At 42.7% G+C, this 16,810-nt stretch overlaps 1 protein-coding gene across 15 annotated transcripts in view; it reads right to left on the reverse strand.

Annotated features, from left to right (window-relative positions):
* Positions 1-16,810, reverse strand: part of RIN2 (Ras and Rab interactor 2) — a 90,100-nt gene that overhangs the window by 51,588 nt on the left and 21,702 nt on the right. For 11 of the 15 annotated variants that reach the window (XM_077782015.2, XM_085575608.1, XM_085575611.1 and 8 more), the window contains one exon: positions 6,165-6,257. The exons of 3 other annotated variants lie outside the window; for them this stretch is intronic. In XM_077782015.2, coding sequence (XP_077638141.2) covers positions 6,165-6,221 — 57 coding nt within the window. In that variant the 5' untranslated portion in view covers positions 6,222-6,257. Of the gene's footprint in view, positions 1-6,164; positions 6,258-7,335; positions 7,383-16,810 lie in introns of those variants that run through there. One more of the 15 variants, XM_085575610.1, reaches the window with a different exon arrangement.

Below are 16,810 nucleotides of genomic sequence, written 5' to 3' on the forward strand. Positions count from 1 at the left end.
TAGCATGGTCTAAGATTCCTGGTCTGGGAAGAGATAGATAAGAGAATGAAGAATGAGAAACTAATTAACATTAAGGCAAACCAATAACAATAGGAAACCAAATACTAAGACCTTGGAAGAAGTGAATGTGGAACCAATGAACTTCTCTGTGTTTTCACAAATGTGAAAAATCTAATAAAGACTTGTGTGATGGAATGATTTTCTCTGCACAACCAGGACAATGTGTGGATGAACTGGTTTCTGTTGCACGTCCTGGCCAGAACAACATCCTGGCAATGATAAAGTAATGCCTTCATTCTCTTGCACTAAAGATTGTTGTTGGAGAGTTTTTGTTTTTCCTATAGTTTTAGTGACACCAGCCATATGTACCACTGACACTGCAAAGACATTCCACCTGCTGAATCCCAAGCAACCCTGAGTCTCTGGAGCCAGATGTAAGCAATGACTTCCTGACCATTTGAAGGGGCAACCAGAAGAACACAGGCTAGCCTCAGGGAGCAGCCAGAGTGGGATGAATTTCTGCATTGCCAGCAAAGCACATTTGCAAAGCTGCTTCAGCTGGCAATTACATGAAAGCTGAGCTGCTAATCCCCATGAATCAGCTCTGTACAAGGAGCTCCCCTTCATGGGCAGCATCACCACCATAACACCAACTGTGGCCATAAAGAGCCATTGAAGTGGTTTGCCCTGTTCTCTGACACATCAACAGAGACTACGAAGGCAAACAGTCTCCACAACAAAGGAGCTTTTCAGCATCTCTCTATAAAAAGCATACAATGCATGAGCTCTCCACAGAAGCGTACATGTATTTTCAGCCACCTCCACCATGCCTGCTTTGCTGTGTCACTACCTGGCTGGCAATTGAGTTAACTCTGTTAGCAGGCTTTGACCAGAGCTGTGATAAAACCAACCTCCCTCCCAGAAAACAAAATCTCAGGGAGCTACAGCAAAGAACCTTCATCCAAACTATACTAACAGCGAAATAATCTTAAGGCTTTTGTATTTGTATGCCTGCCCTGAAGACAACTCTGCAGAAATTATTCCTAAGAGGAATTCTTCCATGTTTAGCAATTTCTTTTGCTAAAGAGGACTTAAACAAAATGGTATATTTCAAGCAGCCTTATGCTCACATTCTATTCTACAGGCTAAATTTCTTGGGTATGCTACATAGCCTCCACAACAAATCAGCCTTAGTCTCTGAAAAGTCAATACACTCTGGACAAGGAAACCAGGTCAAAGTGTGGCATCAAACCCTAAACTGACCTGAGAAATTCCCCAGGATAGAACACACTGCAACCCAACCAAGACTAATCACCTACCATCATGTGCTCCACTTGAACTGAAACACTGATCTCCAGGAAGAAGCCCCTCATTTTTTTCTAGAATAAACCACTGATATTTTCAGCAATTTCCAAGTGATTTTCCTTAAATTCCCTTTAATGACAAAAAAAATTGCTCTTCTCTTGATTTAAGAAAATAAAATCTTACGGAGTCACATCATTTGTGTATCCTTACAATTAATTGACACATACTGTTACAACAACATTTTTCTATCAAATACTGTAAGACACGGTCAGGATTTTATGACAGCATTTCCCAGTATTTAGGATCAATGAAACTTCTGGTGATTATACAGCACACGTGATGCACATGTGACTAGCATCATACAAGATGAGCTGTTAAGAACATGTTTCTACAAAATGCAGGAAGGATCCTGGGTATGTACTATTATTAGCTCCAGCCCTGAGGAAGTAAGCAGTAGCAGAAGGCTCTGCCTTTTAGTGCAAGGCTAAGAATATTGGAATTCTTCAAAGAGACTTCTCTATTTGCAACACATACAGTACCTCTTTGGATGTAAATAATGGGAAAACTCACCCCTTTGATTCAACAGACTTGAAATCAACATGGTAAGAGGCAACTTCCAAAGGAAAATGTAGCAGAAGTGGATGTATACATTTGTCAGAGGCCTCTGTTTGTATAACACATACATGCATACATAAGCCCAAAGACTTAAATAGTAATCAGAAGAAATCTGTTGGGGACTGTTTAGATCTGTGAAAAAGATATTACCCTGCTCTACTATAGAAAGAGGAGGTTTACCTGAAAAATACATTTGGAAACATGACATCTTCTCAGGTGGTTAATTAATCAGTATTTCATAAAAAAACAAAATTAAAATGAGATCTTATATAACATGATAAAATAGCTATTTTTGTGTAAAACAATTTTTCCTTTGGAATTTACTTTTGATTGTCCTAGATTGCAAGGCAAGATGTATTCTATTTCCCATCTGTTAGCAGAGGTGTGGCAGTTATCTTTTGTTATTGGGCAGTTTTCTTTATCTCTTCCACAAACCAGTCCTCCCCCCTTAATGGCCTATTAAATGTCACTGCATGACTGATAAAAGTTACAGCATCCCATTGTGAGATGTTGTGCCCAGAGGGAGGAGCCAGACATTCTTAACTGGATATAGTCTGAGTTTTTGGAACACCAGACTCAGGCTTTTCTAAGAGGAACAGCTGGGTTTTCCCACTGGATCTTCAAAGGAAGACTACACCTTTCTACAGGATCACTGCTCTGAGAGAACCACATCTGCCACTCCAGGAGGACTGCAGCCATTCCAATTTGGACTGCTACCAACATCTTGACCAGAAGGGTGTCAGGTTGTATTCTGACGCTGTCAGTGGTTTTTCTTTGGTATTATTTAATGTATTTTGTTTTCTTTTTCCCTTTTCCTAATAAATTGTATTTCTGACTTGGAGTCTCTCACTGGTTTTGCTTTCAAACCAGAACACTGATAAAGAACTGTTCTGTAAATTCAAAGGACACTACAGTATAACCACTGTAAACCCAAATAATAATTATGACTCAGGCAACATGAATTCACATAGCAGCCCAGTACAGTACTGCCTAACCAAATCTATCCTAAACATTAGATTGCCAAATACCCATGTACTAACTGTTTACATTCCTAACATCCATGAACGAAATAATGAAATGCAAACATCTTAAACTACAGCATTTCCTTCCATAACACACCACACTCTGCTTATTAGCAATTGATTCAGAGCTCCACAAGAGTGAGCTCAGTTTCTGGGAGCTGGCAAAGGTGACAGTGAAACTCCTACATACAAGCCACAAACATGGCACCTCAGTACCCCAGCATTCTCTCACCATAACACAACATCTACTTTACTTTGCATTGTTCAGGATGTTTTACAAGCAGCAAAAATCAGTTCACCAGAAGCAACTCACTCCCAAGGGGCTCCAGTCACATTTGTGAAGCTGTTCTATTGACACTCACATCACTGCCATGCATCAGGGAAGTAAATCACATGCCAGGACCAGATATAGACAGTGCCTCTCCCAGAAGCCCAGCACAACTACAGCTCTTATTACTCACTTGACGAGTTTCCTGTTCCCAAGAAGAAGACAGGTGGCTTTGATTTGATGTCTGTTCCCAGACATTTTTAGAAAAAAACTGTGTGACAAGTGAATTCCTGCCCTTTGTGTTGAAAGGTAAATAAGCTGTACAGAGAATTAACAAAACCACCATCATTCTGAGAAGGGACTCTTTTAAAAGAGTCAGCTACGATGACCACTGCAGAATGTTTCCAAGCCCTGAGATTTACAAGAACTCAAGAAGAAAAGGTAAAATGGTTGCTTCTAATCTGGCAAGGGGACAACAAAGACAATGAGATTAGAATCAGACTGGACAAATGAGCCTCAGCATTTACCACTCCCCCTTCCTGCCAGCATCTCATTTTTCATTCTTTCTGGAGACCTGCATCCTCTTTGGCATCACATCTTTTCCTTCCTGTTTTGATAAGCAGAACGTAGCAACCCTCACAGAGGGCCCTGTGTGATGAGGTGGCCAAGTGCCAGAGACGAGCCCGTCTGAGAATGCTGCTTCTGAACTTCTGCAAGCCTCTGAATACAATCCAATATTTTGATACACATCTGCAGATTCTGGTAAGCTGTGAATTCTTAGGGCCAGTGACATTGTTCAGTATCTTATCAGAAAAAAAAGTTTTACCTGATGCTTGATTTTGGAATAGAAAAGTTTTACTGGTGTAAAACCTCTGATGCCAGTTCAGTAAACACTGGAATATTTTAATGAGAAGGAGAATAATTCAGTAAAGAGGACATTTGTCAGAGACATATATTCAGCCCCTTGCCTTACCACAGACTCTCTCTGTAACCACTGGCAAGCTATTCAGTCCCAGAATTATCCAAGACTAACCCCAGACTAACCCCATGGTTGGCCTCGTTCTTAACTACCTGCTTGCTCTGAGCATTCACCAATCACAAGATGCAGAGTCCACAGAATTTAGTCTCTAAAACTACAGACTTCTGCTCTGTGTAAAATGGGGACAATACTGTTTTCCTTGTGTACTAACAGTCAAAAGAATGGCTGTGAAAAAAACCTAAGAGATGGTTAGAAGCTGTAGCAATGAGAACTACTTAAGAACCAGAAAAGAAAAGATAAAGCTGGAATTTCCCTACTGGTATTTGTCAGTGATTTTTCTGGCAAATGTTGCTGAAAATTGTAAGATACTCCCTCTTAAAACGATTTAAGTGCCCTGAGAATCTGCATACCAACGTGGTAAAGGTTTCTTAGACAACTGCAAACTAACAAGCACAACGTGAGAGCCATATGCAAGTACAGGGGACAGTCTGTGCATGTGGGAGAGCATACTGAAGAACAGATCAGCAGAGATAAAAGGCTGTATTTTGATTACTAGGTTTACTAAACACAGACAGACAGAGCAAGTTAAAATAATGCAAACTCAAAAAATCTGATGTGCCAAGTGTTTTGCTTGCTCACCAGCTCAGCTGTAGCAAACAAATGTAACTGTTGTCACAATTCTACCTCACGTGGCAGAGTGAGGAAAAAAAAGGTAATTTCACTGTACACACACGCTACCAGGTGCGCTACACACAGGCTGGGCACACTGACTGCCTGCAGCTTCTAATCCCACACTCTGTGCTCAGAACCATGGTCCAACAGGGCAATTTCCCAGGGATGTTGAGAGGTCTGGAAAAGTAGTTTGGAGGCATATTTTTCCCTGCCAGCATGTCCTTGAGAAAATGTAGGACCTTAGTTTTCTAATTGGCAATGTTTCTTGAAATTGTCCAGGCAGACTGCATTTCTAATAATTTAGAGTGACTGCAACCCTATCATCATGAACAAAACAGCTATTCCAGCATCTAATTTCAGATAAGAATTTCATAAGGAGATCCCAAAGGACTGCAGAAAATGACTGGGTGCTTGCTTACAGTCCCATCTGACATCAGGAATCCTTCAGCATACATGCAAGAGACAACCTAGAGATATTTCTTGGAACTGAGACAGTTCCTTGGTGTGATTTGAAAAATAGGGCTATTCTCCCTATTTGGCTGTGGAGTGCTATCAACACAGCTGATGTTTGTACTTTTGAGTTATGAGAGGTAGCTGAAGTGTGTTGCAGAACTGAGAGGTGGTTGCCATCACTGGATGGCCCTGTTAACTGCTAGGCAAGACAAAAGAAAAACATGATGTCACCGCAGCACTAATAATTCATTTCCTAAAGATTTCCCCAAGGGAAACTTCTGCTCCAGAGGAAGAGAAGGAATAGAAACAGCAACACCCCAAGATGACAGCATTAGCATCTTTCACTTGAAGAAGCTACAGCAAGTGATAAATATTCTAACAAGCAAAACCCTGCCCAGCAAGACAGCCACTGTGACCCTGGCACATAGTTAACAGATTCAGTCATCTTTTGAAAACTGCATAGGGACCTCCTACTGCTGCCTGGCTTTTTGAGATGCCAGTTGTTCTCAAAATAGGCAAGGAAATGAAACCAATTTTCAATCCAGTAATGGAAATCATAAACCTGTACCACAGCTTTAAGTGGACACAAATCCAGTTTATGAAGGCTCCAATAATTTTATGCCTGTGCATAATAAATCTTATGTTCTCAGCATTAGCAGCGAAGAAAGCCATGACCTATTTTACAACAAATATTCCACTCCATGTACAGAAAAAAATATACATGCGAAATAACTGGGGGGTAATCCAGCCACAAATCTGCCTGTAAAAAGAAATGCTCAAGAAGTACTCCCTGTTTTACAGAAAAGGCTTACTATGTATCACAGAAGGTCTGTGTAAGTATCCCATTTACCTTAAAGAAACTTCCTCTTTTATCCACACAACAGGTTCTCATTGTCAAAGACGACATCTTCCCTGAGAAGACTCCACTGTATGCCTTGATCTCCTAAAAGCAGATACATATTTGTAATGGTTAGTCCAGTCTGTAGGAAATTCCTCTGCAATTCTAAGCCACAACAAACGTCCTACCAAACCCTTTCCATCAACAACATCATGCCATTTATTTCCTACCAGAGTCCTTACATATCCCCTCAGTCCATTATTTTTCCATAAACTGCTTCAAAATTAGTGCTATTCAGAGTTCTGTATCTCTCCCTTCTTTTCACAGCTGATCCTGTAGCTGTGACTAGATTTTAATGTGCTCATTCAACAAGAATGCTAAAACATAATGATTGCTTTCTTTGTTTACTTGACCTCAGCCTGCAGTACAAACAGAACAAAATGTTAGATGTCATTACAATCCATTCTCAAATACTACAGTATTAGCAGGACTTATCAGGAGGGAAAAAAAACAGCTTAAAACCACCCACAAGGAAGAAAAACACTCTACCATTAAAGTAAAAGCCAACAAACAAAAACAAAAAGCCCAAACACCCCCCGAAAATGCTGCTTCAGATTTCTAAAATGCAACTGAGTCATATTCAAGTCAGGAACTGAAGATGAATTTAGGAAGAGGCAGCATTTTCTATCAGGTAAACTGAACAAACAGTTCAACACCCAGGACAATACACTAATGCATCCATCAGGTAAGGGTGATCTCCATCTGAAAACAGAGTAGTAGAGTTCCTCTAAAGTCACAACCAATTCACACCAGTAATTTGTGGATCAGCTTCTGAACTAAGCAGGATTCAGTTCCATGGCTAAAAGGTCACCCTAGGATTTTTACAGTGAGCTGTAACTGTATTTAACCAGCCTAACTCTTCTCCTTGCACATACATTTTCCAACCACATAGCAGGGAGTTATGCTGGAAGTTTCAGCTACCAAAAGGGCAAATAATTCAAGTGCAAAACATTACAGAATAGAGATGGAGACACAGCTTTGGATTTGATACAAGCAGAAATTAAAAGGCTGTCAGTAGCAGTGAAAACCAAGTTTAGTGGTGTGGCTGCAAAGGGAGATGGAGTAGAACAAAGCAGCTGGGACAGAGAATGCTGACAGGTAAAATCCCAAATTTGACACATACCCCACACGAAATATATGTGTGCTTCTGCTTCTCTCTAATGCCTTATGAGAAAGAGTTGACGTGGGTGAGGAAGACCAAGGCAGAAGGAGGAGCTTAAAGGAAAAAAAGGGTTAAATGAAGAACCCTGGCAAGCAAAAGTACTTGAGAAAATAGAGAGGTACAAGCACGAAAAAAGAAACATTTTAGTTTTGCCATGTAGCAGGAAGCCTTAAACAGTTTGCCTTGTTTCCAGAGGTCCTCCCACAAGAGCACTAGAATAGGTTACATTTTTCCACTTGCATTATGGTTAAAAAGCAGCCATGCCAGGATGTTCAGCAACATGCTTGTTTCCCAGGCAGGGTTTGCAGACTTTGAAGGCTGAAAGTACAATATTGAATTCTGCACTGTTGTGAAAACCAAACACTAGGGGATGAGCAAGAGAAGACAAAAAAGAGGGCCGAGAAAAAAAATTAAAAAGTAAAAATTCCAACTTTCTTCCTAAAACAGTATACTTAAAGAATACATTCTTGGTGAAGCTGTAAAGAATTGTGAACTGTGTTTCTTTACCTAGAAGTGTGCTTAAATAACTTGATTGCACTAATCCCAGAAGAGATTATGTTCAGCAGGTGGTTTTGCAGGTACTATTAAATTAGTTAAGCTCCGTCTCCTCATTTTTCACATACACAAGGGTACAGCGCAGGCGGTCCCCTCTGGAGAGCATAAGAACTTATATTTTAAAAAAATAAATCTTCTTTAGATCAATTCTGGAAAGAAAATTTTCACCTGAGAGTGTTAAGGAGTTACATTAGAGGGTTATGAGCAACATCCTGCAGTTGTCTGTACATCTCTAGTCTCAGTCATTAAGCACTCCATTTACAAACAAGAACCCCTTCACAGGAAATCATGGGTTTTAATTTTTTTTTTTTAATTTAACCACAAGGATGTCTGCATGCAATCCTATTACCAAAACAAGACCATGCTGGGAATTTTACATTCTCCATTCAAATGTACAGAGGTAGGAAAACACACAAATACACAGTTTTTGCCCTTCAAAGAGTGGTATGACTCCAGTCAGAAGAAAGCCTGTCGTGGCTTGATATGGGAAAAGAATTTTCTTGGAAGGAAGAGGTCAGTCCAGTCAGGGGTCAGGTTTGGATACTGACATTTGGGGTGACCAATTGAAGGTGGACACGCCTCTGAGAACACAGAGGGGTTAAAAGCAGAATTCCCAGGAGAACTCACTCTCTTTGGTTCTGGTCAGCAGAGAGTGCAAACCTCCCCTGCCCGGCCATGAACTGGGTGCGGGAGGGGAAAAGCCATGTGGCCTGCAGAGGTAGGCCAGGGGGTGAAGGATTGGGAACCGAGCTGGGCCAGTTCCTGCGGATGGAAGGGTGGAGAACGTCTGAGATGTCTTTGTTCTTCCCCCAACCTAGAGGGAAAGAGACAGAGAGCCTGCAGACACCTGGAAGTTTGCTGGCAGAGGAGAAGGAGGAGGGAGACAGCACAGCGTCCTGGGCCGAGATTTCAGCCATCCGGGGAGTTCGGGAATTTTAACCCTTTCCTGTGAAATGAAGGCTTTGTGAAATATTGCTCCTCCTCAATTTGAAGGAAAGAGAGACAGCTGGGGACCTCAGTTGTTTGGGAAAGAAGGTTGGGGGGAGATGATCGAGTGGCTGTTGGCTGGACTCTTCTTGTTAACCATAGATTGAACCAACTTGTCCTCCAAGAGAGACTGCATTTTAGGGGGATGCAATGGTGAGCCAAGAGACTCCTTCAGCAACTACCAGTTCAGGAATGAACAGAGGAAAGCGGAGGAGGGTGTGAGGATGCCCTCCATCTTCAGAGAAGAAGAGAAGGCGATCTCTGTTCTTGGATCCCTGGCCCCAGGGGAAAATGGGGGGGACTGTAGTCCCAAAATGAGACACTGGACTGTTGTTCCTGTTGGTCCTTGGCAAAGCATCCTTAAAGGAGCCCTATAAGCAGTCTCTGTCCATGCACAGTGGTGAGAGTACTGTGACATGGAGAGGAGAGTGTCACACTGGCCTGGTGTGTTTGGGTGGTGCCATGTGTGACATGGAAACACAAGAGGTGGCAGCTGTGTTTCCTGGGGGGTCTGTGGTGCAAGGGAGACTCCTCTCTCCCCTGATGGACTCAGTATTGATTATGTGGAAGGGTGAAGACTGGATTAAGGGTCCAAATGTGTCTCGCTGTGATTTGTTGGAATTGGGTGGGGGGAGGAGGAATGTTTTGAAAGGTTTTCATTTCAAATTTTGTGTGGGTTTTTTTTCCCCTTTATAGTAGTAGTAGTAGTAGTAGTAGTAGTATAAAGTTTTCCCTTTGTTTGGCCTGCTTTGCTCTGTTCTCGATCGCATTTCACAACATTTAATTGATAGGTTACATTTTCATGGAGGCGCTGGCATTGTGCCAGTGTCAAACCATGACAAAGCCTCAAAAAGACCCAGTGCTTATTTCACTAATAAGAGGTTCTGGAGCTCTAGAACTTCTTCATAACTTCTATTACTGTCACTATTTATGCAACATTACTGCTATCTGCAGACCTTAACTCTGAGCCTCAGTTGAGCTCTTCTCAGTTCCACACAGCCAGTGAATCAATCCCCACCATCTTTCATGGTTACAGTGTAATTTCAAACTATCTAGGGTAACCTAAATAATTTTTCATGTTTGAGTGGGTTTTAGTATTTCTGACTAAAATCAGCACAATGGGAAACACTGTTGAGCTTCTTTGTGTTTGTTGGGAAGGGTTCTTTTGGTGCAGACACTTCTTTTTCACCATCCAATAACACAAGAAAATACTAGGGCTTGCTGGTAAAATGGACAGCCAGGCGGGGTGCAACACTCCAAAACCTGGGGGCAGGCTCCTACCTCGGAGCTGAGAGGTATTTCCATATCATGCAGAAAATACTGCCAAAAAATAAACCTTCTGTCAGAAGTCTTCATTTCTCTACATAGCTGTGCACATCTGATGTTTACTCAGATCCAAGACAGGCTGGAAAACCACTGCTCTGAAGTGTTCCTTGTTGAATTTGGACTGTATGAGGCTGTCAGAAAGACAAAATCTCTATCTATCCTCTGATTGGGAAGCTAGGTGGAGCAAGTCAGCAAAGCATGTAATCTCCTGCACCTACTGGAAAGAAGCCTTTTCTCCTCCTCCTGTGTTCCAGGCACCAAGACAGAGAGCCCAGACAGATTCACCCAGACACTGCTCAAGTGCTGCCTGCTCAGAAAGCAACCTGGAAATGTCACCAGGCTGCAGGACCCAGCTCACTTTGTAATTCACGTGGTCTTTTGCCTGGCCATTTGGAGGGAAGCCTTTTCTGTCTCCCAGGGCTTTGTCCCAGCTCTCCATAGACAGATGGTGCCAGACACTTCCTACCCATAGCACAGCCTTCCTACAGCTCCCCACATCCAGGACAGAGCTCCTCTGTGTGACCAACAAGACAGGGCAGGAGAAGGCATGATCTGTCTGCTTGGCAAATTTCCGTCAAGTCCAACACTACTGCATGGATGTTCATGCCCATGCAAGCTGTATGTTTCAAAAACCCAGGTGCCATTTTATCTTTCTTCCAGTCCCTTCTCCTGCTGGTTTTCATTCACAAGGGAATGCCAGAGCACCTTTCACATGCCTGTATATAATCCAATTTCTGACTCTTCATCAAAACAGCTTCTACTTTACTCCCTCTACTGCAATTTTACTTGGATTTTTTTTATGTTTCTATACTTAACTATATTAGAACCAATGACCACCTCACTGGACTTTTCCAGGATCCTTCCCTTTAATCCTCTCATTCCAATCCTGCTTTTACAAAGCAAAACATCTCATTTTCTTTAGCCGAAAGTCCTAGCAAAGACGAGACAGTCTGTCTGTATGCCTCCCCCTAGCCCAGCCACAGCAATCTGTAGGAAGTCCCTGCCCACAATCCTCCCACAATTCCACCTCTTCTCTTTCCTAAGGAATCAAGGCTATCCTACTGCACTAGCTTCCTGTTCCTTAGTTCCTAACTAGGATTTTTGATCTTTTGGCAAACCTAACAAGACCTGAATAAGGAAAGACTTCAACACAGACAAAAAGATAGCAGGAAGATACTTCAGTATGCCACTACTGAAGGAAGAGAGCTATCCACAGCTTTCCTTTTGCTGGCTGACCTTTTTTTTTTTTCCCCTGTATTTTAAATGTAAGTTATCCCTCTGAAGAAACTCAGTCTGCCCTCTTTCATTCTCTACCTGTAAAGACCATGCAATCAATGAGCACAGACTCTCACAGAAACTACCTCAGGTAAATTAAGAAACGGTTTTACTGTTCTGCAGCCAAGGAAACACAGGAGAAAATATTAGTCCAGACCTTAAGTATAAGTTGGCAAAGGTCAGCTGATGTCAGAGACTAATGCTGGTTGCTACTTGTCAGTGCATTCCCTTGGCCAGCAGTGGGGTACAGTTGGAATACAATCCCTACTGCTTCATAACAGAAAAGTATGGAAGCTAGGTATATATAGATATACTTGTAAAACCTATAGTGAATTAGTATTATATTACAATCAATTTTTACAGCAATTTATAAATACATAGTATTAAAACAACTAAAATTAATTTGGTGAACCCATTTTCTGGTGGGTTAAAGTAGAAACCAGAAACAGGAAGGATAAATACATTTTACTTAATTTTAAAAAGTAAAAAAAACCCCACCCTGCTCAAATGCAACTCTACACTTGACAATATACCAAGAGATATACACAGTACTTCAAATTTTCAGCAAATGTAATCATCTTCATACAGTTCATTTTCCTCTTCTCCTAGCACATTTGCCAGTCCCAGGGAGCAGTCTATGTTCATCTCTCACTTACAAAGCTCTGGTTTGTCCAATTACCGTGACCGTATCTGAATCTTGGCAAAATTAAACTTTTCCTTTTGAAAGTATTTCCTCTGAGAAGCTGACTGCAAGCCTTCTTCCAGGAACATAGATACAACTGAGCACAGTATTACTTTGAAAATAAGACCTTCAGTCAGCAAACTACCACTGGTGCCAGGATCTGGCAGATCTCTCAACTCAAATGTTGCATTGTGTTAACATAGCTGTATCCAAAAGCAAAATACGAGGGGATTATGTAAAAAGAAATTCTAATTTCCATCATTCTTCCAGCTGCAGAAAGGGTTTACAGTCTTTTTTTTTAAATTCAAGTAATGCAAGGGCACATTACTTGTAGAAAACAAGTAAGACATACATCAAAAATGTCAAGTCACTCTTTACACACAGGTGGATTTTTGTATTTTGCCATTTTACTTAAAGAGTTTTAAAAACCTTAAAAATAACAAAAATTCCTTCACCCTCCTTTTCCTTCAAGAACTCTTTATACTTTTATCTTTGCTACCTAAACATAATGTGTTTTTGTGAGCTGCTCCTCCAAAGAAAGCCACCAGTATGATGTCAGTGAGTACTTCTCAGTCAGTATTTCTGCCTTCGATGTAAAAAAGATCTTACAAAGATAGACATTCCCTACACAAGTAGGCAGAAGGTCCATGAGTGACTGTTTGCAATCCTTTTCAGGAAAATACCGTCTTAATAAACTGCAAAGGAAACCTAAATATGCAACACACCAAACTTCAAAGGCAGTGAGAGGGGTCACTGGTAAATTGTATCAATGCTGCTCATCTCGCGTAACATAACAATGTTGTTAAATCACAGTCAGCTCTCCAAGGAGGACTCCACCTCACCATGCATTAAGCCATTAAGTACCAGCCAGTGCTTAAGAAACTGTCACCCGGACAGACTGATCTTCAGGGGCTGTGACAAGAAACTCACTTAGACCGATTTTCAGGGGCTGTGATCCAGTCTATGTGTCAGTCATGGCATAATTTTCAGAGTCAGACTAAAGTGGGAACATAACTGCCAGACTTATGCACTGATCTTTCTACATCTGGTTTCAGCCAGTCATCATTCTTGCCTCAAACAATCTTTTACTAGCAGGCTTATTTTTTCCCCTTGATTCCAGATCCTATTTGCTGGCAGCCTTTTATGAGACTAAAGGATAAAGAGAAGTTACTACTTTGAACTTGTTTTAGTACAGCACTCTCAGGAGAGGCTTTAAGTCCCATCAGATTTTGGGCAGATCCACTGCCTCACTCACAGCTGTCTACCCACTTCTTTTATCTATGAAGCCATGAATTCAGAAATGAAAGCATCTGAAAATCCCATCTGACAAGGGCACAAGAATCATCCTGGCTCTGCTCCCATCAACATGAGCAGACATGGCATCACTCTTTCCAGTGGAAGCATACTGTTAAGCAAACACTGAATGCCTCAGGAAAGCCAATCCTCAAGCTTTGTACGAGCACAGCATGTTGCAAAAGCAGGACATCCTACCAGGACAGTTCCATTTGCTGCTAGCACTGTCCCTCTGTACCCCTTCCCAAGTTTCTTCTTCCTCTCTTCCACTAAACAACCTCTTCCTGCTTGCTCCGATGGCATACTTTCCACATTACTGAAAAGAATTAAAACCCCAAGTCATTTTTTCTGGCACAGCATTTAGTCATGGAGGATATGGAGGATACTACCAATTCTCTGTTGTTGATACATTCATGTCTTGTTTTGCCTCTGAAAATGTCAGAGAAATAACTTTAGGAAGAGATTGACTTTGATTTGGATAACCTTTCAGAACTTTTCTATTCTTCCCAAATTCCCTGGCCTACATACCTCACAAAAACTAGTGTTTCTTGCAGTATTTCTGTAATTTCCACTTACTATTCCTGCCAAAACCACTGAATAATAGAAATAACATTCACAAGTATTTTCAAACATATTTTTCAAGTTTAACATAGAGCTGCACTTCCTGGGAGAAGCAAGAAAAATTACAGTCTAGAGAAATTCCAGAATTCATAGTGATACGTTAATGCAAAGGGACATGGGGTTCAGCACCTACATCTAGATGGACATACACAGGACAACCACCTGCTGGGCTTGACCATGGTTTATTTTAGGCACCTGGGAAAAGAATCTTCCCCCTGGACCATGAAAGCCAGAGTAGGATGAAGGTTTCAATGCTCAACTCCTAGATCTTACATTCTGGCCCAACAGAGGCATCAAAGCAAAGCTCTGTCTACTGCACTCCCAGAGGTGACAATCCTCCATGCAGCAAGGGGGAAGAAGAGACCTGACTTCTGATGGTTCAGAGAGTCTGAACACTTCTATCTACTCACATATTTCCAAGATCATAGAATTGCAGAATGGCTTGGGTTGGCGATCTAAAAGGGTCTAGTTCCAACCCCCTGCTTTGGGCAGGGACACCTTCCACTATTCCAGGTTGCACCAAGCCCTGTCCAACCTGGCCTTGGACATGTCCAGGGATGGGGCAGACACAGCTTCTCTGGGTATTTATGCCAGGGGCCTCACCACCCTCACAGGGAAGAATTTCTTTCAAATAACCTGTCAGTTTGAAGCCACTCCCCCTTATCCCACCTTAAAACATTTCTTCTGTGTGGCAGAGTACTATGTACATTAAAGCTTGTGCTCATTTTGCTCAACGCTTCCAGAAAAACTTCAGCTGATGTTGGAACTCAAAATGTCTCTCAGACATTTTTAGAGGTTCCAGGCCTTGGTCAGAAGCATTTTAGACCCTGGCAGGCAGCTGGAAACAGCTGTGATTTTGAGTTTGTGCCATGGAATGAGTTACCAACTTTGAAGGTGGAACAAGCAGTCACAAAGGGTTAGATAGTATAGTAAAAGTAGTTACAAAACAGAGGGGAAATTTTTTTAGTATTGTACAGGGGGGTTTTAGCACCTGTACAGGGGAGTTTTTACTTTGTACATGGGGGTCAGAAGTTCTAAGATGGAGGAAAGTGAGCTGATCCTGTTCTTCCTCCTTCCTTTTCCTTGCCTCCATGTTCTTGGTGATGTTGGCACTCGCAGATTGGTTTAGAGTAGAAAAGCACTTTGTAATATAGGTAGTAGGTATTGGGGGAAAACTATAAACATGTAATATGTAATATATCATATAAAAGATAGCAGCAGCCCTGGGCGGGGGGAGAGAAGAAGAAGACAGCAGACAGAGAGGATGTCAGGGTGTGTGTGTGTCTCTGCCTGGGCCGCTGACCAAGCAGCCGCAGCCCGAGAAGACAATCTTTTAGATAACTAGCAATAAACTGCCTTGAGACCGAACAACAAGAGGCTGCAGAGTCTTTCTTTGGAAGCACGGGTTGGAGGAGAGACTTTTCCACCACACGAGACCCCAGACCAAGCTTGGGGTTCTCAAAAATGGTGTCCCTGGTCGGGCCATCATCAAAAAGAACAAAAAGAAACATCAAACAATCTTCAACCTTCATCAGCAGCAAAAGAAAAAAGAAGGAAAAAAAAAAAGATGAGCAGAGCACACACACTCTCCACAAATTCCGAGAGGGAGCAGAAAGCTCAAGATAAGAACCTGACCTTCACCAAGACAGCTCGTCTGGAGGACAGACAGGAGGAGAGAAACCAGAAGCGCGCCTGGGATTTCTTGCCTGTGACCTGCTGGACGATGAACAGTGCCATCTCCAGACTGACTTCATGCTGACTCAGCTTTTGGTGAGAATGGTCGAAATTAAGAACATGGGGAGGGGATGCTCCCAAGGACAGACCAAAGATTTCTTTTTAGCCCTACAGGGCGAGACTTCTACCATCAGGTAGAGATACCTCCAAATGAAATGAAAGCTTTGTCATTGTGGGTGCGGTGTAATCACCCGCACACAGATATACATCTTTTCTTTGAGTTGAATTTTTGGCAAGGGATCAATAAGCAACTGTATTGCCGAGCCACAAAAAAAAAAAAAAAAAAAAAAAGATAAGACTGCCGCAAAACTTTTGCTTTCAGCAAGGACAATATTAGAGTCAGCTTCACGGTGCGGCACTTTGGGCCGGACAGCTGGGGCTCCTAGGGGAGCAGAAAGGGGAAAATTGCCCAGCCAGCAGCTTGGGGCAGTTTTCCTCATCACAGATCCAGGGGAAGCAGGACTGTCTCCCATGGAGGATCGGGGGGATGGTGTCTCATCATGCCCTGTGTCTCCGGGTTCCCACTGTTCCTCAGTTTCCCTTGAACCTCAATCCCTAAGCTCCTCCGATGCAGAAACTCCCCAGACAGAGAGAAGCCAAGCACGACCGCAGCCCTCAGTGGGGAAAAGGACCAGGCACTGCCCGAGTCCGAACCCGCGGCAGGAGGGGCAGCGGCGGCGGCGGCTCCGGTGGGGGAGGGTGCAGACGTGAGTGCAGAGCAGAGGGAAGAGGGAGAGGAGAGAGCTCTCGCAGCTGCGCGGATGGGGAGTTCAAAACAACCCATGGTGCAAATGAGAGCGGGGGGGGCAGCGGGAACAATGCAGACGCGGGAGGCGGCGGGAGCACGGGTGCGGCGGTCAGGCGTCCTAAGCGTCCCGTGATGCGTTCGGTGTCGAGAATCCGTGAGGCCGCAGAAGCGGCCACACAAAAGGCGCAAGAGGATGGCTCCCTGACCACAGCAGC

This window comes from Lonchura striata, chromosome 3, assembly GCF_050655825.1.
Source record: "Lonchura striata isolate lonStrDom1 chromosome 3, ASM5065582v1, whole genome shotgun sequence".
In the NCBI taxonomy this organism is placed as follows: domain Eukaryota; kingdom Metazoa; phylum Chordata; class Aves; order Passeriformes; family Estrildidae; genus Lonchura; species Lonchura striata.